Source organism: Gadus morhua, chromosome 21 (assembly GCF_902167405.1).
Source record: "Gadus morhua chromosome 21, gadMor3.0, whole genome shotgun sequence".
In the NCBI taxonomy this organism is placed as follows: Eukaryota; Metazoa; Chordata; class Actinopteri; order Gadiformes; family Gadidae; genus Gadus; species Gadus morhua.
This window is the reverse complement of record NC_044068.1, coordinates 8,759,377-8,776,876: the sequence shown is the minus strand read 5'-3', so window position 1 is coordinate 8,776,876 and position 17,500 is coordinate 8,759,377. Positions and strand designations below refer to the sequence as shown.

Below are 17,500 nucleotides of genomic sequence, written 5' to 3'. Positions count from 1 at the left end.
TCAGCGTTGGACAAGTTTAATGAATAAATACATTTGAAATAAATCCTTAACAGATGCCTAACACCCAACGTAAGTCACTTTGGATCAAAGCTTCTCCTTAATGAGTAATAGTCATGCTAAATCGCTAAAGGATTATGAATATTCATAAAACATTTGTAGGCGTCATGATGTTCTTTAGCCAAGCAAAACATTAAATATTTCATAATATGCCCATCACAGTTTTTAAAGGAATACTTATTGTTACATGAGAATGATAGCTCTAATCCACAATTTATGACTAGCAATAAAAATAACCCCCTCTGCTCAGTGACAGAAGGAGGCTTAGGTGTATACAGCGTACCGTAAGACACAGAATCCTCAGGATTAAGACATTCTAATTAAAAACACATCAGGAGTGTAATATCTTTGATCAACGATAGTCTTCAAGATCCCACTGGCATAAACCACAATGCACGATGTATTTATTAACAGAAATAAGAACGACATATTGTGAATATGAATGCGTGGACATCAACAAACATCACCCCTTGACGCCTCATGTCTAATTGAAAGGATTCGTAGGATCCGACAAAAGAAAGCAAAAGAATCGCAACAAAAGCGGGTAAAAAACATTTCCATTGAAGACAATCTTGCGGGCAATCATTCTTCTGATTCCATCATCGGTGTAATATTAATATGTGTCAGGCCTAATGACAGAGGATCATCCACCTCTTATTAGTTCCATGTTTGACATTTCTCATCTGTGACGCTGTGGACTCACTGGAGCATCGGAAGTAATTGCCACATACATCAATTTATGACGGAAGCGCTAGATAGGATTTGTTTGCAGTAATCAGATTATATGAGGGCAGGGTGGTTAGGGCGTTCCGACTGGCAGCCCAAAGGTATTTGGTTTGCTCCCAGACATCCACTATCTGACCTGTAGATATCCTGACTCTTCGTCCCTCTGCAGACCTCTGCATGGATAACCTGTATCTGAACCCACTATGTATTTTATTTTATCGTCTATATTTTTGGTTTCTATTTGGATGTTTCACTTCCGAGGGGATTCAATGACTCCATTCGCTGAAAATCCTTAGTCTGTTCTTGGTCCATTATGCGTCAGTAGCCTTGCATAGAGCCTAAATCTTTTAGAGGAGAACACGTTTTAGTTCGCAACGATAATAGGCCTTTCTTTTTTCCACACCACTTCCGGTTTCTCTGTATCTCGCTCGCCCAGTGTTAGCCATTCGAGAGCAACCACTCTCTTCTCTAAGTACTCTTCCAAAAGCACACCACCAAATTTCCTCTTCTACTTTCCCCCCTCGCCTTATACAAGATATCCAAGGCTAGAAGAGGAGAGAGGCGGCTGTTTTGCCGTGACTAAGTCTGCCCCTCTCCGTATCGCTGCATTTAGAGCCTCCAAATCGGTCTCTAGTGTGAGATACCTCACTGCTTTTGACTCAAGTCTCTACGGATGCGGTTTGAACTCGTAGCCAGAGCTACAGGGCTGTAAGCTACGGCAGAGCCTCAGGACCTAAGGAGAGCCAGTGTTTACAGGTGGGATGTGCCATGACCATGACCAGCCATGACCAGCCATTTCATAAATGTACTCCATAGTCACAACACACCTGGATGCGTGAGAGTTCAGCCATATGTATGATGGAAGAACCCAGCAAATACAGTATAGTGTGTTGCTTGGTTGAACACATCTGGGGTTGAAATAGATTTAATGGAATAGAATAATAGAAATAGACTTTTTAACAAATAAGCAAATGAACGGCAGTGGCTCTTATTATTTTCATTCTAATGCATGTGAAATGGTATGTTTGTTTCACATTTATAGAGCTAACCCCCCCCCCCCCCCCCCCTCCTGCGTATAATATGATTAATTATTAATTTTGTGAAACGGTAAAGCAAAGCAGCTTTTACTGTCAAACTATGAGGTTAAATTGTCCAAGTTTGTCGTGGCTAGACCAGTTTGTTTCCTGCCAACACCAAAGGACTGTGCAGTCCCAGTGAGTACAACCTCTACAAGGGTAGCAGACAGGCATGACAGTCTGTTCTTGGAGACCAAAGACAAACCTCGCTTTTAAGTCAACCTTAAGTTCCGTAAGATCCAACTTGAGAAGCGGGAACTGACAGAAACGACAAAGCTGAAGACAGAAGCTGGCTCGGTCCAAATTGTTGTGACAGTTTGACTTTGAACCTACTTTGTCTTCTTGCATCGTTGCGTTGCCACAATCAAAGTCATGCTGGCTTCTAATTAAATTTGGCTGTGGCTCAACTCAAATAGTTATTGAACTGTTTAATGAGTCAACTTAAGTCAACTTTAAATTTGGCAGTGTCATTAGTATTGCTTTTTGTGCTAGTGTGTGTAAATTGAGAAAGACTCTTTAAATGTTACAAAACTCCTCTTTCATTCTTTTGGTCATAAAAATGAGCAGAATTTTGAGATGACAAAAGAAAACGGCTGATTGTGCTGATTTAAAGCCTATTTCCTATCTGTCCAGTGCAGTACTGTTTGTCTTGCACAAATGGAATGTAAATAATTAAAAAAGTTGGAGCTGTCCCCAAAACTCAAACCTAATTGGCCTATATAAGATTGTCTTTAAATAATTTAAATCTTGTGACGAGCTCTAGTGGTGTTGCAGGGTTTATAATATAACAATGAATGCGGAACCTGAGATTAAACTATATCCATAACACATATTAAAACCTTAAGCAAAGGAAAAACTAAATAAATATGTGTATATATATATATATATATATATATATATATATATATATATATATATATATATATATATATAATTGTATCTCCATTCATGTGATACAAAAACATTATGCAATGTAGTGACTCTGTGACATAAATGTCCTATTAGACGGAAGGACACGGAGGAGGACAGAGCACAGCGAAGCACAACATGTTGACACACAGATGGCCAGAATGCAGGAAGCAGTGACCACAGGAAGTGACACGGGCAGCCCCTGTGAGGAGAGGGGATGTTGTCACTTCAGCCATTCTTTAACAGGAAGCAACAGGTATCATCACAGCACAAACCATTTGTCTGCTGGGGTGATCCTGTGTGTTTTGAGCATTAGCAATTTCCATTTTTTTTTTCGTTTTCACCCGCATGAAGAAATCTCTTCTAAATTATTTGAACACGGCACACGGTGCATAGTTTTCCATTTGTCTGCCATCTGTAACACTATCTCCTGTATGTTTGTTCCAATAGAAAGATTTTAATTTGCACATTTTGCAGTGTTTTCGTGAAAGACTCATTCTCCAAAACAAGCTCGACCACCTTCTCTACAAGAAAACTCATCCAATCTTTAAAAGAAAACGTATTTTATCATTGGCTGCTGACTCTCCTTCACTGCCATTGATGATTGAAAGGATATACATGCTCTGTAAATCTGTAGGGGCCAACTGAGGTTTTCCCATGGATCTGCCGTTGGATTCCTTCTATGAATCAGAAATGGAGTTGTGCTTTACCCCACTGAGCACGCACCATACCCAAGCCTGAATAGTATGGATAAAGATCCCAGCCGCCTTCCAGTGAAATCCATCGGCGGTATTCCAATTCTCATTTACCAGGAAATGACACAGATATCTCCTGGATCATTTCAATTCAGCGTCCCTGTGGCTTTGCCTGCCAGATTTCAAAGCCTGCTTTTTTTTTTCTTAGAAGTAACGGATCGTACAAAATGTGTATATATTTATATATCCATATACATGTGTGTGTGTGTGTGTGCGTGTATGTATGCATGCATGTGTACATTTACATAAACATGTATTTACGGGGCATTTAGCAGACGCTTTTGTCCAAAGCGATACACACACTCATAAACGGTGGCATCAACCATATAAGGTGACAGCCAGGTCGTCGGGAGAAGTTAGGGTTTGGTGTCTTGCTCAGGGACACCCTCGACACTATATATACAGAACATATACTGTATGTATGTAGACACTATATATAGTGTTGAGGTATATATATATATATATATATATATATATATATATATATATATATACATGTGTGTCTGTGTGTGTGTTTCAGAATGGATTTTCAACTCTATGAAACAGAAAGCATTAGGAAGTCTTTTGTGATAGGCCAGTCTTTCATCAACGCTTTTTTTCTCACAAGATGACAAGAATACTAACAATCTCAACATCATACATACCAAATTACATTACTTGTCACCATTTTACACAAAATTATCTCAGCTATTATTCATGAGACGGTTTTCACACCACATTTAGTCTTGGTACGATGAGAGACGTAGGGGTATTTTCTTTCCTTATTTTTTTCTGAGCACGTACGCCAGTTGCAATTTGTGATGTGTGAGTTTGGCTTATTAGTCATTCATCCATGGCCGAATCCCGCACTACACTTCTTCAATTCACAGAACACACTAAATCTGCCAATATTTCCCCTCAAGTTAGCCAACCATGGATTACCCCAATAAATGATTTGGACCAAACCCAGAAGCCAAACTACACTGGCAGGCAGTCTAGTACTATTTTAATTATGTTTCAACACAAAACAACACAATATAAACATTGCATTCGGAGAAATGACAATTAAAATGAGGTTTGCTTCCCCACAGCTTTCCCTTCTGAATGATTACATGTGAACCCTTTTTCAAAAGCACACTGGGGGAGAGTGTGTGTAAAACCATTACAGGCTTTTGTGTTGTCTCTTCTGTTCTATCTGTATTTTTCTTCGTCCATGTACTAGTTGATGGTGTCGCTGGATTATTATGATTCATCCACGGCTCCCAATATCACTTTGTTTGGCCTCTAGGGTTTTCCTCCACTTCCTTTTTGATTCACATCACCGGGCTGACAGAGAAAGGGCGGCAAACTTTTCACGCCATAAAAAGAACCCTGCCTGCGGCTTTTTCTTTTCATCTCTTTCGCTGCGGTCTCCAAGCCCTAGTCGGTCTCCCTCCATTAGCTTTGTCACCCAGTCATCGGATGTGAATATGTTAACGCGGCGCCGTCTCGCTCCTCCGCAATCTTCCACTACACGGCCGTAGCCACGGGCTAATCAATTTACCTGTACAGCCACGGATGGTAGCCGCTTCAGGCTAATGCTGTGCTACTGCCGTCGCCATCGCAGACCAATCAAAAGCGTACGGGCGGTGTCTTTGAGCGCTGCGCTCAATGCAACCCCCCCCCAACACACACACACACACACACACACACACACACACACACACACACACACACACACACACACACACACACACACACACACACGACACACACACACACACACACACACACACACACACACACACCCATCTCCGCCCGAGTATGTGACAGACAGCGGTTCAGACTGTGCCGCACGACAGTTCAGCATAACCTCGCTATAGTTTGTGGTGTTTGTTGATCCCCAGAGCGCACTACTTTCTGGGTGGCTCTCAGGCTCATAATCCGCGATGCCTTGCAGTGAGGGGATAACACAAGCAATAAAATCCAACAACAAACAAACAGGAAACGAGATCATGCTGTGTTTCGGGTTTGCATTGTATTCCAGTTTGTCTGGAACAGGCTGTACTTTGATGCTGCTTTACTTTTGTTTTGTATGCGTGTTGTGTGTATAATTGGTGGGGGGGGGGGGGGGGGGGGGGGGGGGGGGGTGGGGAGGGGCGGGGGGGAGGGTGGGAGGGGGAGGGGCAGACTGTTGCACGATGACATTAAACAAGTAGTGTGTAGTTGTAACGCGTAGAAGGGGACGTGGCTTTGAGTTAAATAGTGCACTCTGATACAGAGTGTGTGTTTACTCACAGATGTCGGTACCGGGGGGAAGGCTTAAATCAGCATTTTAATGAAGACAAAACCATCTGGAGTCGCCTCCTACAACATAAATTAGGACGCATGCCGTGTCTGTTTTCATGTGTTCGTTTTCCTTCCAATTTTCGACTCAAGCGTTTGTGTGTGTGTGTGTGTGTGTGTGTGTGTGTGTGTGTGTGTGTGTGTGTGTGTGTGTGCGTGTGTGGCGTGCTTGCGTGTGTCTGTGTATGTGGTTGCATGTTAACAAGGTGTTAGGTCTCAGGCACGGAGATACATACTGGGGGGGTTTCCAACAGTATCTATTAAAACAGGTCACTCTCCAGAAGATAGCATAGATCCATGTGGAAGACCCCCCCGCCAGGTGGAGGGACTGTGGGGTAGGGAGGGACTAGCGGAGAGAGACACTTGTTTAAACAGCCACCTGTTACTTCTCTCCAAATTAATAAGGGTCAGGTTTTGTCCCCGAAGACAGAGGAAGTAATAGAAAGATAATCTTCCCCCTAGCTGTGTTATCTTACATATACGGTTGAGATGGAATTTCCTTCCAGACCCTCATCGTCACTGACTACTCCCGATATCTCCCAGCCACACCAGTTTGCTCTCTGATGCTGAACCATCTCTGACATTTGGGGCAATTTCCCACCATAACTGGCCGTGCCTATAAAACTTACATCCCATGATAAAACAGGTGATTCCTCCTAAAATATATGGCGGCGAGTTAGGAGAGTAATGTATCGCGACGGGGAGCCGAGCCCTGGAGATAACGCTCTGTATGATTCACTGTCTGACCAAGGTCGCTCCGGCAGGCTAACCACACCTACGCCGCGCCTAGCAGCCCCCCCCCACCCCGGGATCACATCCGGAGTTATTAACGGCGCCGTAAAGCATCGTGTTTTAAAACCCACCGTCTCCGTCCGTCGCTGAGGCAGGCACCAAATCACATGGCCGCGGATGAATGAAATAACACTGACAACTATGATAGTGTGTGTGAGTGTGTGGTGGTTATGTGTGTGTGCGTGTATGTGTTTGTGTGTGTGTTGGTCTGTGTGTGTGTGTGTGTGTGTTGGTCTGTGTGTGTGTGTGTGTGTGTGTGTGTGTGTGTGTGTGTGTGTGTGTGTGTGTGTGTGTGTGTGTGTGTGTGCCGGTACGAAGGACCTGCCCTGGCATAACTTAACATAACGATCAGGAGCATAAGACGCGTGGGCGGTGGGGCGCACGGATAAGGGGGGTGTGGGGTCGAGTCGTGGTCCGATGGGACTCGGCATCATAGACCTTTGGTAGAGGCCGACCATTAGCTGGGGAGTGGACGGTTAAGAGGCCACTGATTCCACAGACTTCGATCGGATTGAGCGGATGGCCTTTTGAGAGGAGGCCTCTCACCGCTGCACGTCTTCGAATGAACATCACGCCCCGCCTCGCCTCACCTCGCGAGGCCATCCATAGCGCATCACGTTTTAGTCTCACAGGGAAGATCATCCGGTTCTCGGCTAGGCTGGAATTGATTGTCCAAATTCGGGCGTGCTTGCCCTTACGTTGTTGAAAACACTCTGGGCCAATCAGAGATGATCGCTGCTCTCTCGTCTCGCTCTCTTATTTGGATTTTTGTCCCTTCATTCATGAAGCGTCAGGACTTCATTTTGAACAGCGACCTTCTCCCCGGGCCATACGTTGCACGCGGACCGTGCCTATTGATTTCTGAGGTGGTGTCTCTGTGAAGAAAACCAACAGCGACGGATGAATGGAAATATTCCTACGAGCGTCTTTATGGAATACTACGGGACGTGTTGTCTTGGCGACTTAAAAGGAAATATCTGCATTTTTTCCCTCTGTAGTTAAAAACATGCAGAACAAATCTAAACAAAACAGCTGAAATCTGTGTGTAGAAAAATCATTTAAGCTCTATTTCATGCCATTTCTACATCAGTTTTATAAATGCATGTTTGCATAATTGTCCTTTGAATTAGCATAATTTACTTTTTAGCATAATTCGTTTTAATGGCAAGTCCTTAACTTGCTCAGGTTGAAGATTGCCTTGGCTTTCCCTTATCCTCCAGCATATGGTTTGAGACCTCAGTGGCTGTGTTTGACCCCAAGTCAAACAGTGTCACCCCTGTCATAGTGTGAATTCTAATTCACCAACTAACTGTCTCGAAACACGCAGATAGGGTCTCATTTAGGAAGGCAGAGCTTACTCTCCAGCTTCGCAGCCTTCTGACAGAGGATGCACACACACTCACAGACATGCACATGCACAAGCACACGCACGCGCACATGCACATGCACATGCACACGCCACACACACACAATGTCCCTGAAATGCTTTATTTCCCCATATATTATTTGGGCCAGGGCAGCACACATTCTGTAATGGACTTTCAATGGAAATGCTTCCCTTCAAATGCAAGGGGAAAGGTTAAAGATTCAAACATATTGCAGTAAAATGACTACTGCTACTACTGCAACTACTACTGAATACTACTTAATAGGCCTACTACTATTCGACTTCAACAACGACGACTACTACTACTAATAATAATACTATTTAATCATATTAATTATGATTATACTCATCTTGTTTATCAATCATTCACTCCATAATCAGCAGAACAAATGTCTGTTATTTCTGACCGGATTACTGCAGCACCACGTCCACGCTGACGCACACATCACACCAACCATTTTACCAACAACACAAATGATAATCATAATAATGACCGAATACAAAGCGCGCCGCGCAGGCTTGGAGGACACAACGGCCATGGACACAAAAAATTGGAATGGGAGCGGAAGGGGCCGCGCATCCTTCAAGCTTTGGGAGGAAATTTGGCGACAAATAAATTACACACGGCCTCTTCCTGGACGTGCTGTCGTGCCGCGGTGGTGAAACCATCCATTTGCCGACCGTCAGTTGTCAGCGCGGTTGCCCCCGGTGACAGGAAGCACACCCCCGACAGCCGCGCTCACTGGCAGCCGTCGATGGCGGCGCACGTTGCCATTGGGACCTCCGGCCCGGGATTGGTTAGAAACACGCAGAACGAAGGAAATATGTATTAGAACCATTACTCAAAGGAATAATTCAAGAACGGTTTATGGTTTGTTTCCATAATCCAAAAAACATCCCCAAGCTTGTTTTTCTTCCAAGTTGTGGTTTTATTTTTTGTTATTTTTCCATCGGCAAGGAGGTGTGTGAGTTTGTAATATTTGGCTGGTACAATAATTGGAGTAATAGCAGATAATGGTGTTATTATGTTGTAGCTTGTTATTGCTTACAACGTTTACTTTGGCACATATCTGGATATGAACATAATTGGATTTGAGGTTTTGTATATAATTGGATTTATTTATTATTTATTTATTCTGTTATATTATTACCCCCCTGAAGTGCATATTGCTTATTAGTATATGTCTCTATATCTACAGTATATATCATATTTTTTGAATCATTTTCACAAAATAGGTAGTTACCAGTGAATGTCCATGTCAAGTCTGACTGTGTGTTGTTCAGTGCATCTGACTAAACAAGACATGAACTTGAATTTGAACATGCATGGATTGTCCATTTGAGACACACTGGCTGCAGGAGCGCGGTGGGTTTTCGGTTTTCATGGGCTTCAGGCCATCCCTAACCTTTAAGCCGATTTTCGATTACCTGACACTCACACCTGACCAGGCCAACATCATGATCCTTCTGCCGCTGTTCCAGGTGCACTGGCCGCTGATCCGTAACACAGCTTCCCTCCGTCTCATTGGTCAGAATTTGTTGAATTACGTAGGTTTAGTCCCTCAAATTAGTCAGATTTTGTATGTACCAGCTTCCATCCTAATCATTGGACGGAATATAGTACGTTCCATGGGATTAGCCACTCTTATTGGTTGGATTTGTTTTATTGCAATAGACCGTCAAATTGGTCGGATGTTTGTTTGTATTTAACACGCGTACATATAATAGAAAAGTGTTTGGACCATTGCATTCGTGTACCTGTTTATGTTCCAAGACAGCGTGAATACAATGATGGTAATATCCTCTAGGCATAGCCAAGCAGAGTTGACAGTGGAAATTAAGTAGTATAATTATGTATTGCAACCGTATACCTCTATCTCAGTCTTCCAACATTGAATGGGTTAACCCAATTTCAATTGATACGTGACATACGTGACATACGTTAGTTCCAAACACAATCTCAGATCCAGCAGTCCTATTCGCAGAACTTCTGGTAGGAGACGGCACAGAGCCTAATAAACAAAAAGCTTAATCATTGGAAACCTTTACAGACACCTTCTCTAAGAAAGTCAGTGTCCGGGCAGGACGTTTCATCTTGACTTCCCCCAAGAAAACGTAACTAGTGCTGGCTGACTTTGTGGTTTCCGTTACGCCATTTACATCCACACGGATCCACACCTCCAGCCGCATTGAAGCGAAAGAAAGTGTAACCCCATCCCAAATTAGATTTGTTCAGCCTAAGACTCTAGATAACTCTAAGTCACACCCAAACGTGTGTGACTCTGAGCCTCCTCCAGTTCCCAACAGATGCCGTCTTCCCCACAGAAACACTATAGCTCAATGCTTCCAGGGCTAACACTCCCTACTTCATGTAGACGCCTTGTTCTTTTCATTTGCCGCACAGCTTCAGGCGATGGCAGTGTGTGCATTCCCCTTCCTAACATTGTAATTGTCTCCCCTCTCTCCCTCCCGACACTCCATGGTTTTGACGCCCGGCCAATATTTCCTACGCCTCCATTTCTTCATTGTTGTCTGTGTTCCACGTCGCTCTAAACCCGTGCTATCCCCCCCTAGCGTAATCCCTTACAGATGTTTGCTGATTAATGGCTTTCAACGGGGAAAGAAAACGTGTTGTCATAACATAACAAGCGCATCTCGCTACGGACGAGAACTCTGCAATGATTAGTCTGCCTTGTCTTGTCAAGACGATGAACCGTATACGTGTGTGAGTGTGTGTTTGTGTGTTTGTGTGTGTGTGTGCGTGTGTGCGTGTGTGTGTGTGTGTGTGTGTGTGTGTGTGTGTGTGTGTGTGTGTGTGTGTGTGTGTGTGTGTGTGTGTTTGTACATATGTGTGTGTGTGTGTGTGTGTGTGTGTGTGTTAGTGCGTGTGCATGTGCGGGCGCCAATGTGTGTGTGTCCTTTATGAAACGATAAGGGAGGAAGGGGCATGTGTCTCATAGTACATCTTGTAAATTTGTAAAAAAAAAAAAAAAACGACCAAACCCACACACCGATTGTTCATCGCTTGCTAGACAGATTTCATAACCCCATCAGGGGCCCCCCAAACAGCACACTGCTCAGAGGTGAGCCCACCAGAGTTGCATAGACAACGAATCACGCCTGGAGCGTGAAGTAGAGACACAAATACATTATAGACGGGGAGCTTGTTTGATTCATCATCGCTTTTACCTTCTACATGTGGTGCAGCATTATGCAGATTATTATTTGTTTTTTTCACCCTCTAATACCATCTGTTGTTTCCACGGTGATATGTTGGACAGTAATGGGCAGTAAACATGCCATTGTTGTGCTATTCCTGGGAGTGAAGGATTCTGCATTCAATGGGCTGGTTTTGTAAGCTGTAAGCCTTGTAGCATCTTCTCTTTTTTGGGTTGTTGTGCCCACACAGTTTTTATGGTTTAGTAGCCTCTTTATCATCGTGGTCTGTCACTTGGTGTGGTATTTGCTCTGAATGTCACGGTGGTTGCTGTGTAGTAAATACTGGGGAATTGTATCGATCGCCTTTTCCTCTTTTGCTTTTGCGTTGCATTCTTGGCCTTGATTTTCGAAGGTTTAGCTTGTCCATTTCCATTCATTCCATTTGTTTCCATTCATACTGCAAGATCTGCGTAGAACATCATTCGAAGCATGATTCATAAATGATTAAATTAACATGTATTATTATCTGTATAAGTTATTGTTTGAAAAAAGTTGACGAATACAATGAATTACATTAGTAATAGACTTATTACTGGTGACTTTTACTATTATTCAACCATAACTGATAAGATACTCACGTTATAACAATCAACGATCATCACAACCATAGTCTAAACAATGGTTCAAATAAGCTCCAGGTAAATGCATAACATAAGATGAATTACAACGAAGGACGAATCTATGTCTTTGCTTGGCAATTCATAGCGGTGTAACTAATGTGTGTCTGTTTGTGTGTGTGTGTGTGTGGTTGCAGACGGACTGCTCCAGCGATAGCGAGAGTGAAGATAACTTCATAGTGGTCCCTCCCCGAGACCACCTGGGCCTGGCTATCTTCTCCATGCTCTGCTGCTTCTGGCCTCTGGGGATAGCAGCCTTCTACTTCTCACAGGGGGTAAGAAGAGCTCTGCTCAGACTCTCTCACACTCACACACATGCACACACACGTACCCACGCAAACACAACGTGCATACTTCCACATGCATGCACACAGACACAGACTACCCTCACACATGCACACGCGTACATACAATAAGCATGCATGGGTACACACGAACACATGCTCACGCATGTACACATGCACACACGCACACACGCACGCTTACACAACACACATGTCTTTTCGACACACATGCAAGGCATGCATGCTACACATCTGTGGGCACACACAAACACAGACATACACACACGCATGCGCGCAAGCACAACACACATACTTCAATATGTATGCAAACACACAGACACACAGACACACACACACACACACACACACACACACACACACACACACACACACACACACACACACACACACATCTTCCCGCACACATGCATACGCATGCATACTACACACATGCATTTGAATAAAGAATCACACACACACACACACACACACCCACACACACACACACACACACACACACACACACACACACACACACACACACACACACACACACACACACACACACACACACCCAAGCAAACTATAGTGTGTGTATACTGAAAAAAACCAAAGGCAAAAGACAAACAAATAAAAACAACAAGGACATCACCTGCACACACAAAAACAAAACCACACACACACACACGCACACACACACTCACGCGCGCGCGCGAGGGGAAAACCGTGAATTAGATGTACAAACGCAGACATGCAGGCCCGTGTATGCACCGGGGACGTCTGCTGCATGAATCATGCATGGCCCCGTGGCGCACCTGTTGGGCGGGGCGGGGCAGGGAACAGGTGCCCCGTTCACACACGGATGCACCGGCACGCATCCCGCACCCCAGCTGTGGGGACGGCTGCATACGTCTTGCTAATCATACACCAAGAGGACAGGTGTGTAAACATATATATGTGTATATATGTGTGTTCAGGCTGTGGATCGTAGGGACTTGGGGAAATAGCCAGCGGGGCTAGTCGATAATATTTTAGCCAGCTGACTGAAATGATAGATAGATAGATAGACACTTTATTGATCCCTTGGGAATGCTCCTTCAGGGAAATTCAAATGCGACCATCGCTTTAGGATTCATGCCTCAGTCATTTTTTCAAAACCGATCTTTTACTAAGCTTGAGTAAAATGTAGCATTTTATGTTATAGGGGCCCCTTTACAGGTCTGAATAAATCAGTAAAGAAAGGACAGTTTCTTTAAGTACCGGTACCTTTATCCTTTCTGAATTTTTTTTTCTCTTTCCAATTGATTTGATTGGTTTATCTTGTGCATCGCAGATCCAATACCTTGAACCTGTGGGATTTATGAACAACCTGTAGCAAATGGCCAATGTTTTTTTTTATATGTATATATATATATATATATATATATATATATATATGCACAACTCTGACAGCTACCACCCAGTCCAGGGCCACCAGTTTACCACTGCCGTCCATATCTCAAGGCCTGCAGTAACATTATAACAGTAATGCCCTGTGCAGTGCAGCGTCACCTGTAAGGACAGCCCTGTGAATTAGAGCTTTGATCGGGCCCAGAAAATCAAGCCCGACCCGGCCCGAGCCCGTGCACGTTCCGTCCGTGCCCGGCCCGACCTGACACGTGTAATTATGAGCCCGAGCCCGGTTTTAAACCCGACATTTTTTTTAATACATAATGTGACTTTGTACACATTTGTTACTAGGCTTTTTAGGATTTTAATGTTAACAAACCCGGGACTCAAACGTATACTATTTTACATAACTTGTAATTCAGAAGTAAAGACTGAGATAGATAATCGCTATCTTTCACCATTAATTAACGGCAATACAGCCCACATGATGTATCTTACATTCCACACACTAAAATAAGCATTGATTTATTATTCATTTCAGTTACTACTTCCCTGGTCCATTAGGCAAAAGCGGAGTAGAAATCTGTTATCTCCTTAACCTTGTACACACACACACACAAACACACAGACACACACAACAACTGTCTGCATCGACCCACACTGACAAAGATATAAACAATCTTAACGCTTTTCATTTGTGCCAATGGGCAGACACACATACACACCCACAATAAGAAACAGACACACATATGCAGTATACATCATGCATAGAAACAGCAAGATACTCCACCTGTTTCCCCCTGAAACCCAAAATGTTGTTTTTTCCAATGAATGACCAGGGGCGTACACACTTAGCCGTCTGGTCTGACGACAGCAGCACTCTGAGGCAGATGAAGTCTGTCTATAATCTTGTTGGAGGAGCTCATTTGAGTCTTCCTGGGTAATTATATGGAAGTGATGGCCGTAGTTATGGAGTGATGCTCTCGCGTTAAACCCACTCCGTTCACCAGCTGTCGTCCGCTGCTGCTTAGCAAGATGAATTTCGAGCAATGGGCGAGCACCATGTGCACTTTGCTTTTATGGTTCACTAAATCACTCGGACCATTTCTGTTCATTTCAATTGTGTTACAATTATGAAGGAAGACTCGAGAATTACTATAGATCAAATATTCAGCACATGAACACGTGATGATAGACGATCTTACCGATTCCAGATTAACAGTGATTGAAAATTTACGTCGCTAACGGAATTTTGTCTCTTGAGAAAACGTTTCGTCGGGCTATAACTTGGTTACCTCGACACCTGACGCACTGAGCCGACATCAGGGATGAACTGTGTAGCAGCTTTGGCGCTGTGCTTACTCCTGCCTCGCTGCAGGGGAAAGCCACAAACGGGTTATAGGACTGTAATGGAGTCCACAAACAAGTCAGTATGGTTTGCTGTCCATCGAATACACTGACCACCCCATGTAATCCCACAAGCCCCTCCAATAACGTTGGCTATCTGCCAGCATTGACCCAGATAGGGCCTGGAGAAGCAGGCAGGCACAGCAGCAGAATCACCTAGTTTAGGGGAAGCTTTGGCCTTGGTGACCAAGCCAAATTAGGATACAAAAAGTTGACATTGGCTAAGATAATTAACGTTTGATTGCTGACTTCAGACATTAATCAAGACTGCTTTTGTTCTTTGCATGCACGAACAGCAAACTATGAAACCAACCCACTGGTTATATCGATAAAAAGTGAATCAATTTGATATCGAAAGATGTCCTTGGAACAATGTTTCTTTGACATTTTGCAAATCAAGGGGTCTGACGAGGATGTTTCCAACTCATCCTTTGGAACTGATACAGCCCCGAGTCACCCGATCAAACTGCCATCCATCTAGGGGGCCTTCGAAGAGCTTGGGACACGCCCCAGACAAAGTCTATTATTGTCTGCCTGGAGACTCGAGTCATTTCCCTCTTCTTTATTGTGGAGAGAGTGCTCCGAGAAGACCTTAGCATCACCCTTTTAGGCTGCAGCCTCCGCTGCCAAGAGAGCCGATGATGATAACACAGCACTGACGCTGGCCGGGGAAAACAAGGCTTCAGACTCTCATTTGGGCGGAGAGAATAGAGTTTTAATTAATTCCACTAATAGGATGAATGCTTTGTTTGGTAAAGCGGGTAAATGTTTCTTTCAGCTTTGAAACGTCTGCGGAGAGCCCAGAGTTTACCGGCCACTCTTGTCATGCTAATCTCTGCCCATGTGACATTATCTGGCTGGGACACAGTATCAACCCTGAAGGACCTACCAACTGTATTATCTGGCCAACACGAAGGCTAGTGTGTGTGTGTGTGTGTGTGTGTGTGTGTGTGTGTGTGTGTGTGTGTGTGTGTGTGTGTGTGTGTGTGTGTGTGTGTGTGTGTGTGTGTGTGTGTGTGTGTGTGTGTGTGTATGTTAGTGTGTGTGTGTGTGTGTGTGTGTGTGTGTGTGTGTGTGTGTGTGTGTGTGTGTGTGCCACGTGATGTGTCAGTACGTCTGTCTTTCTGTAATCTGTGTGTGTGTGCGTGTGCGTGTGTGCGTGTCTGGGTGTGTGTGCGTGTCTGTGTGTGTGTGTGATCATGTTCAACTGTAAGAATCTCCTATTGTTTCATCGAGTTCCACAAGTGACAAGACATCTCAATGCGTGTCGCCATAGCGATGCTATCTTACTCAATGGCCCCCATTACGAGCACTCTGTGGAGGATGAGCTGATAAACACTGAATGCCGCTCACCGACCTATCGCTATCTAATGAAGTCTTGTCGCATATTCATGCTCGCACAAATACAAGTGGCTGAACATAGAGGAAGAATGCATTGTAACCCTCTGTGATGTGTTTCCCAAAACCCTTCACCCATGAGAGTCCTTTCAGGGTTACAAAAAGAATCCTTCAGGTTACGGTTGCTATGAGGGATATTTAATCAAGCCATTCATGGATGAGTCAGTTTTAGCTCCGGCTTTGCTTAACAATCCACGTTTAAGAAACAAATCTTCATTTTAAGAGATGGTCTTCTCCTCTGTCTGTTCAGATAATCAGAGAGACAAACTCCCTCCCCAACCACATCCGACAGTCTAGCACACTCCCATCATTAAAAGGCCCTCAAAACCGATCTTTTAAAGATCACTTTCAACACATAACCTCCTTCCCTTGTCTCCCATCCTTCCTTTTAACTATTCTTAGTCTTCTATACCTATTTCAGTTTTTTTGCTAACTATTTTTATCTTATTTTATCTTTTTACTTATGTACGGTATTATTAAAAGATTTTATTCTGTGTTCACCCTGAAAAGTGCTATATAAGTTTAATGTATTATATTAGCATTCTTGACCCCTAGACCTTGTGGGCCGTATTCCAGCTGAGGCCTGAGAGCTTTCGTTAGCCAAACCTTCCCTCAGGTTCCATGTTTGGAACGCCCCCGCAACTACCTCAGGGTTGTTGGTGAACAGCACATACATCTTTTGTGCAAATATCTTGCCGAGTGGAAGTTGGAGCCATTTGAGAGAAGAGCCACAAAGCCCAGTCTTACTTTCTCAAACGCAATAAAGCTAGGCAAGCATGCCCGAAAGACGGTTGATAGATGACACAAACAAAATCTGGTTTCAAAGGAGTGTTCTGGGTTTGATGACACATGCAAAAAAGAATTGGGTCATGACGGCATCATTCAAAATTTGTATCGGGGAGGATAGGATGCACTGTTTCACTTTCTCTGATTCTACTGATTTTATTATTGTTTAATGCCAAGGTGACCTGGTGTGAGCAGTGACAAAAGATTGTATTTTGATTATGGTGGTCAGTCAATTTGATACATTGTCATCTGTTGTGGCTTTCGGATCATAAAAACAGAAAATAACAATTCAAGTCATGCATCACTGCTATTTATAATTCTTTAATCTAGATATGTCTAGACAAGATATCCATTGGTGATGGAAAATAAAATAATGATTTGATATGCTCAGGTC

General features: G+C 43.7%; 1 protein-coding gene across 2 annotated transcripts in view; it reads left to right on the top strand.

The window, feature by feature from the left end:
* syndig1l (synapse differentiation inducing 1-like) overlaps positions 1–17,500 on the top strand; it is a 31,542-nt gene that overhangs the window by 11,593 nt on the left and 2,449 nt on the right. For both annotated transcript variants that reach the window (XM_030345847.1, XM_030345846.1), the window contains one exon: positions 11,980–12,117. In XM_030345847.1, the coding sequence (XP_030201707.1) occupies positions 11,980–12,117 (138 nt within the window). The remainder of the gene's footprint in view (positions 1–11,979; positions 12,118–17,500) is intronic.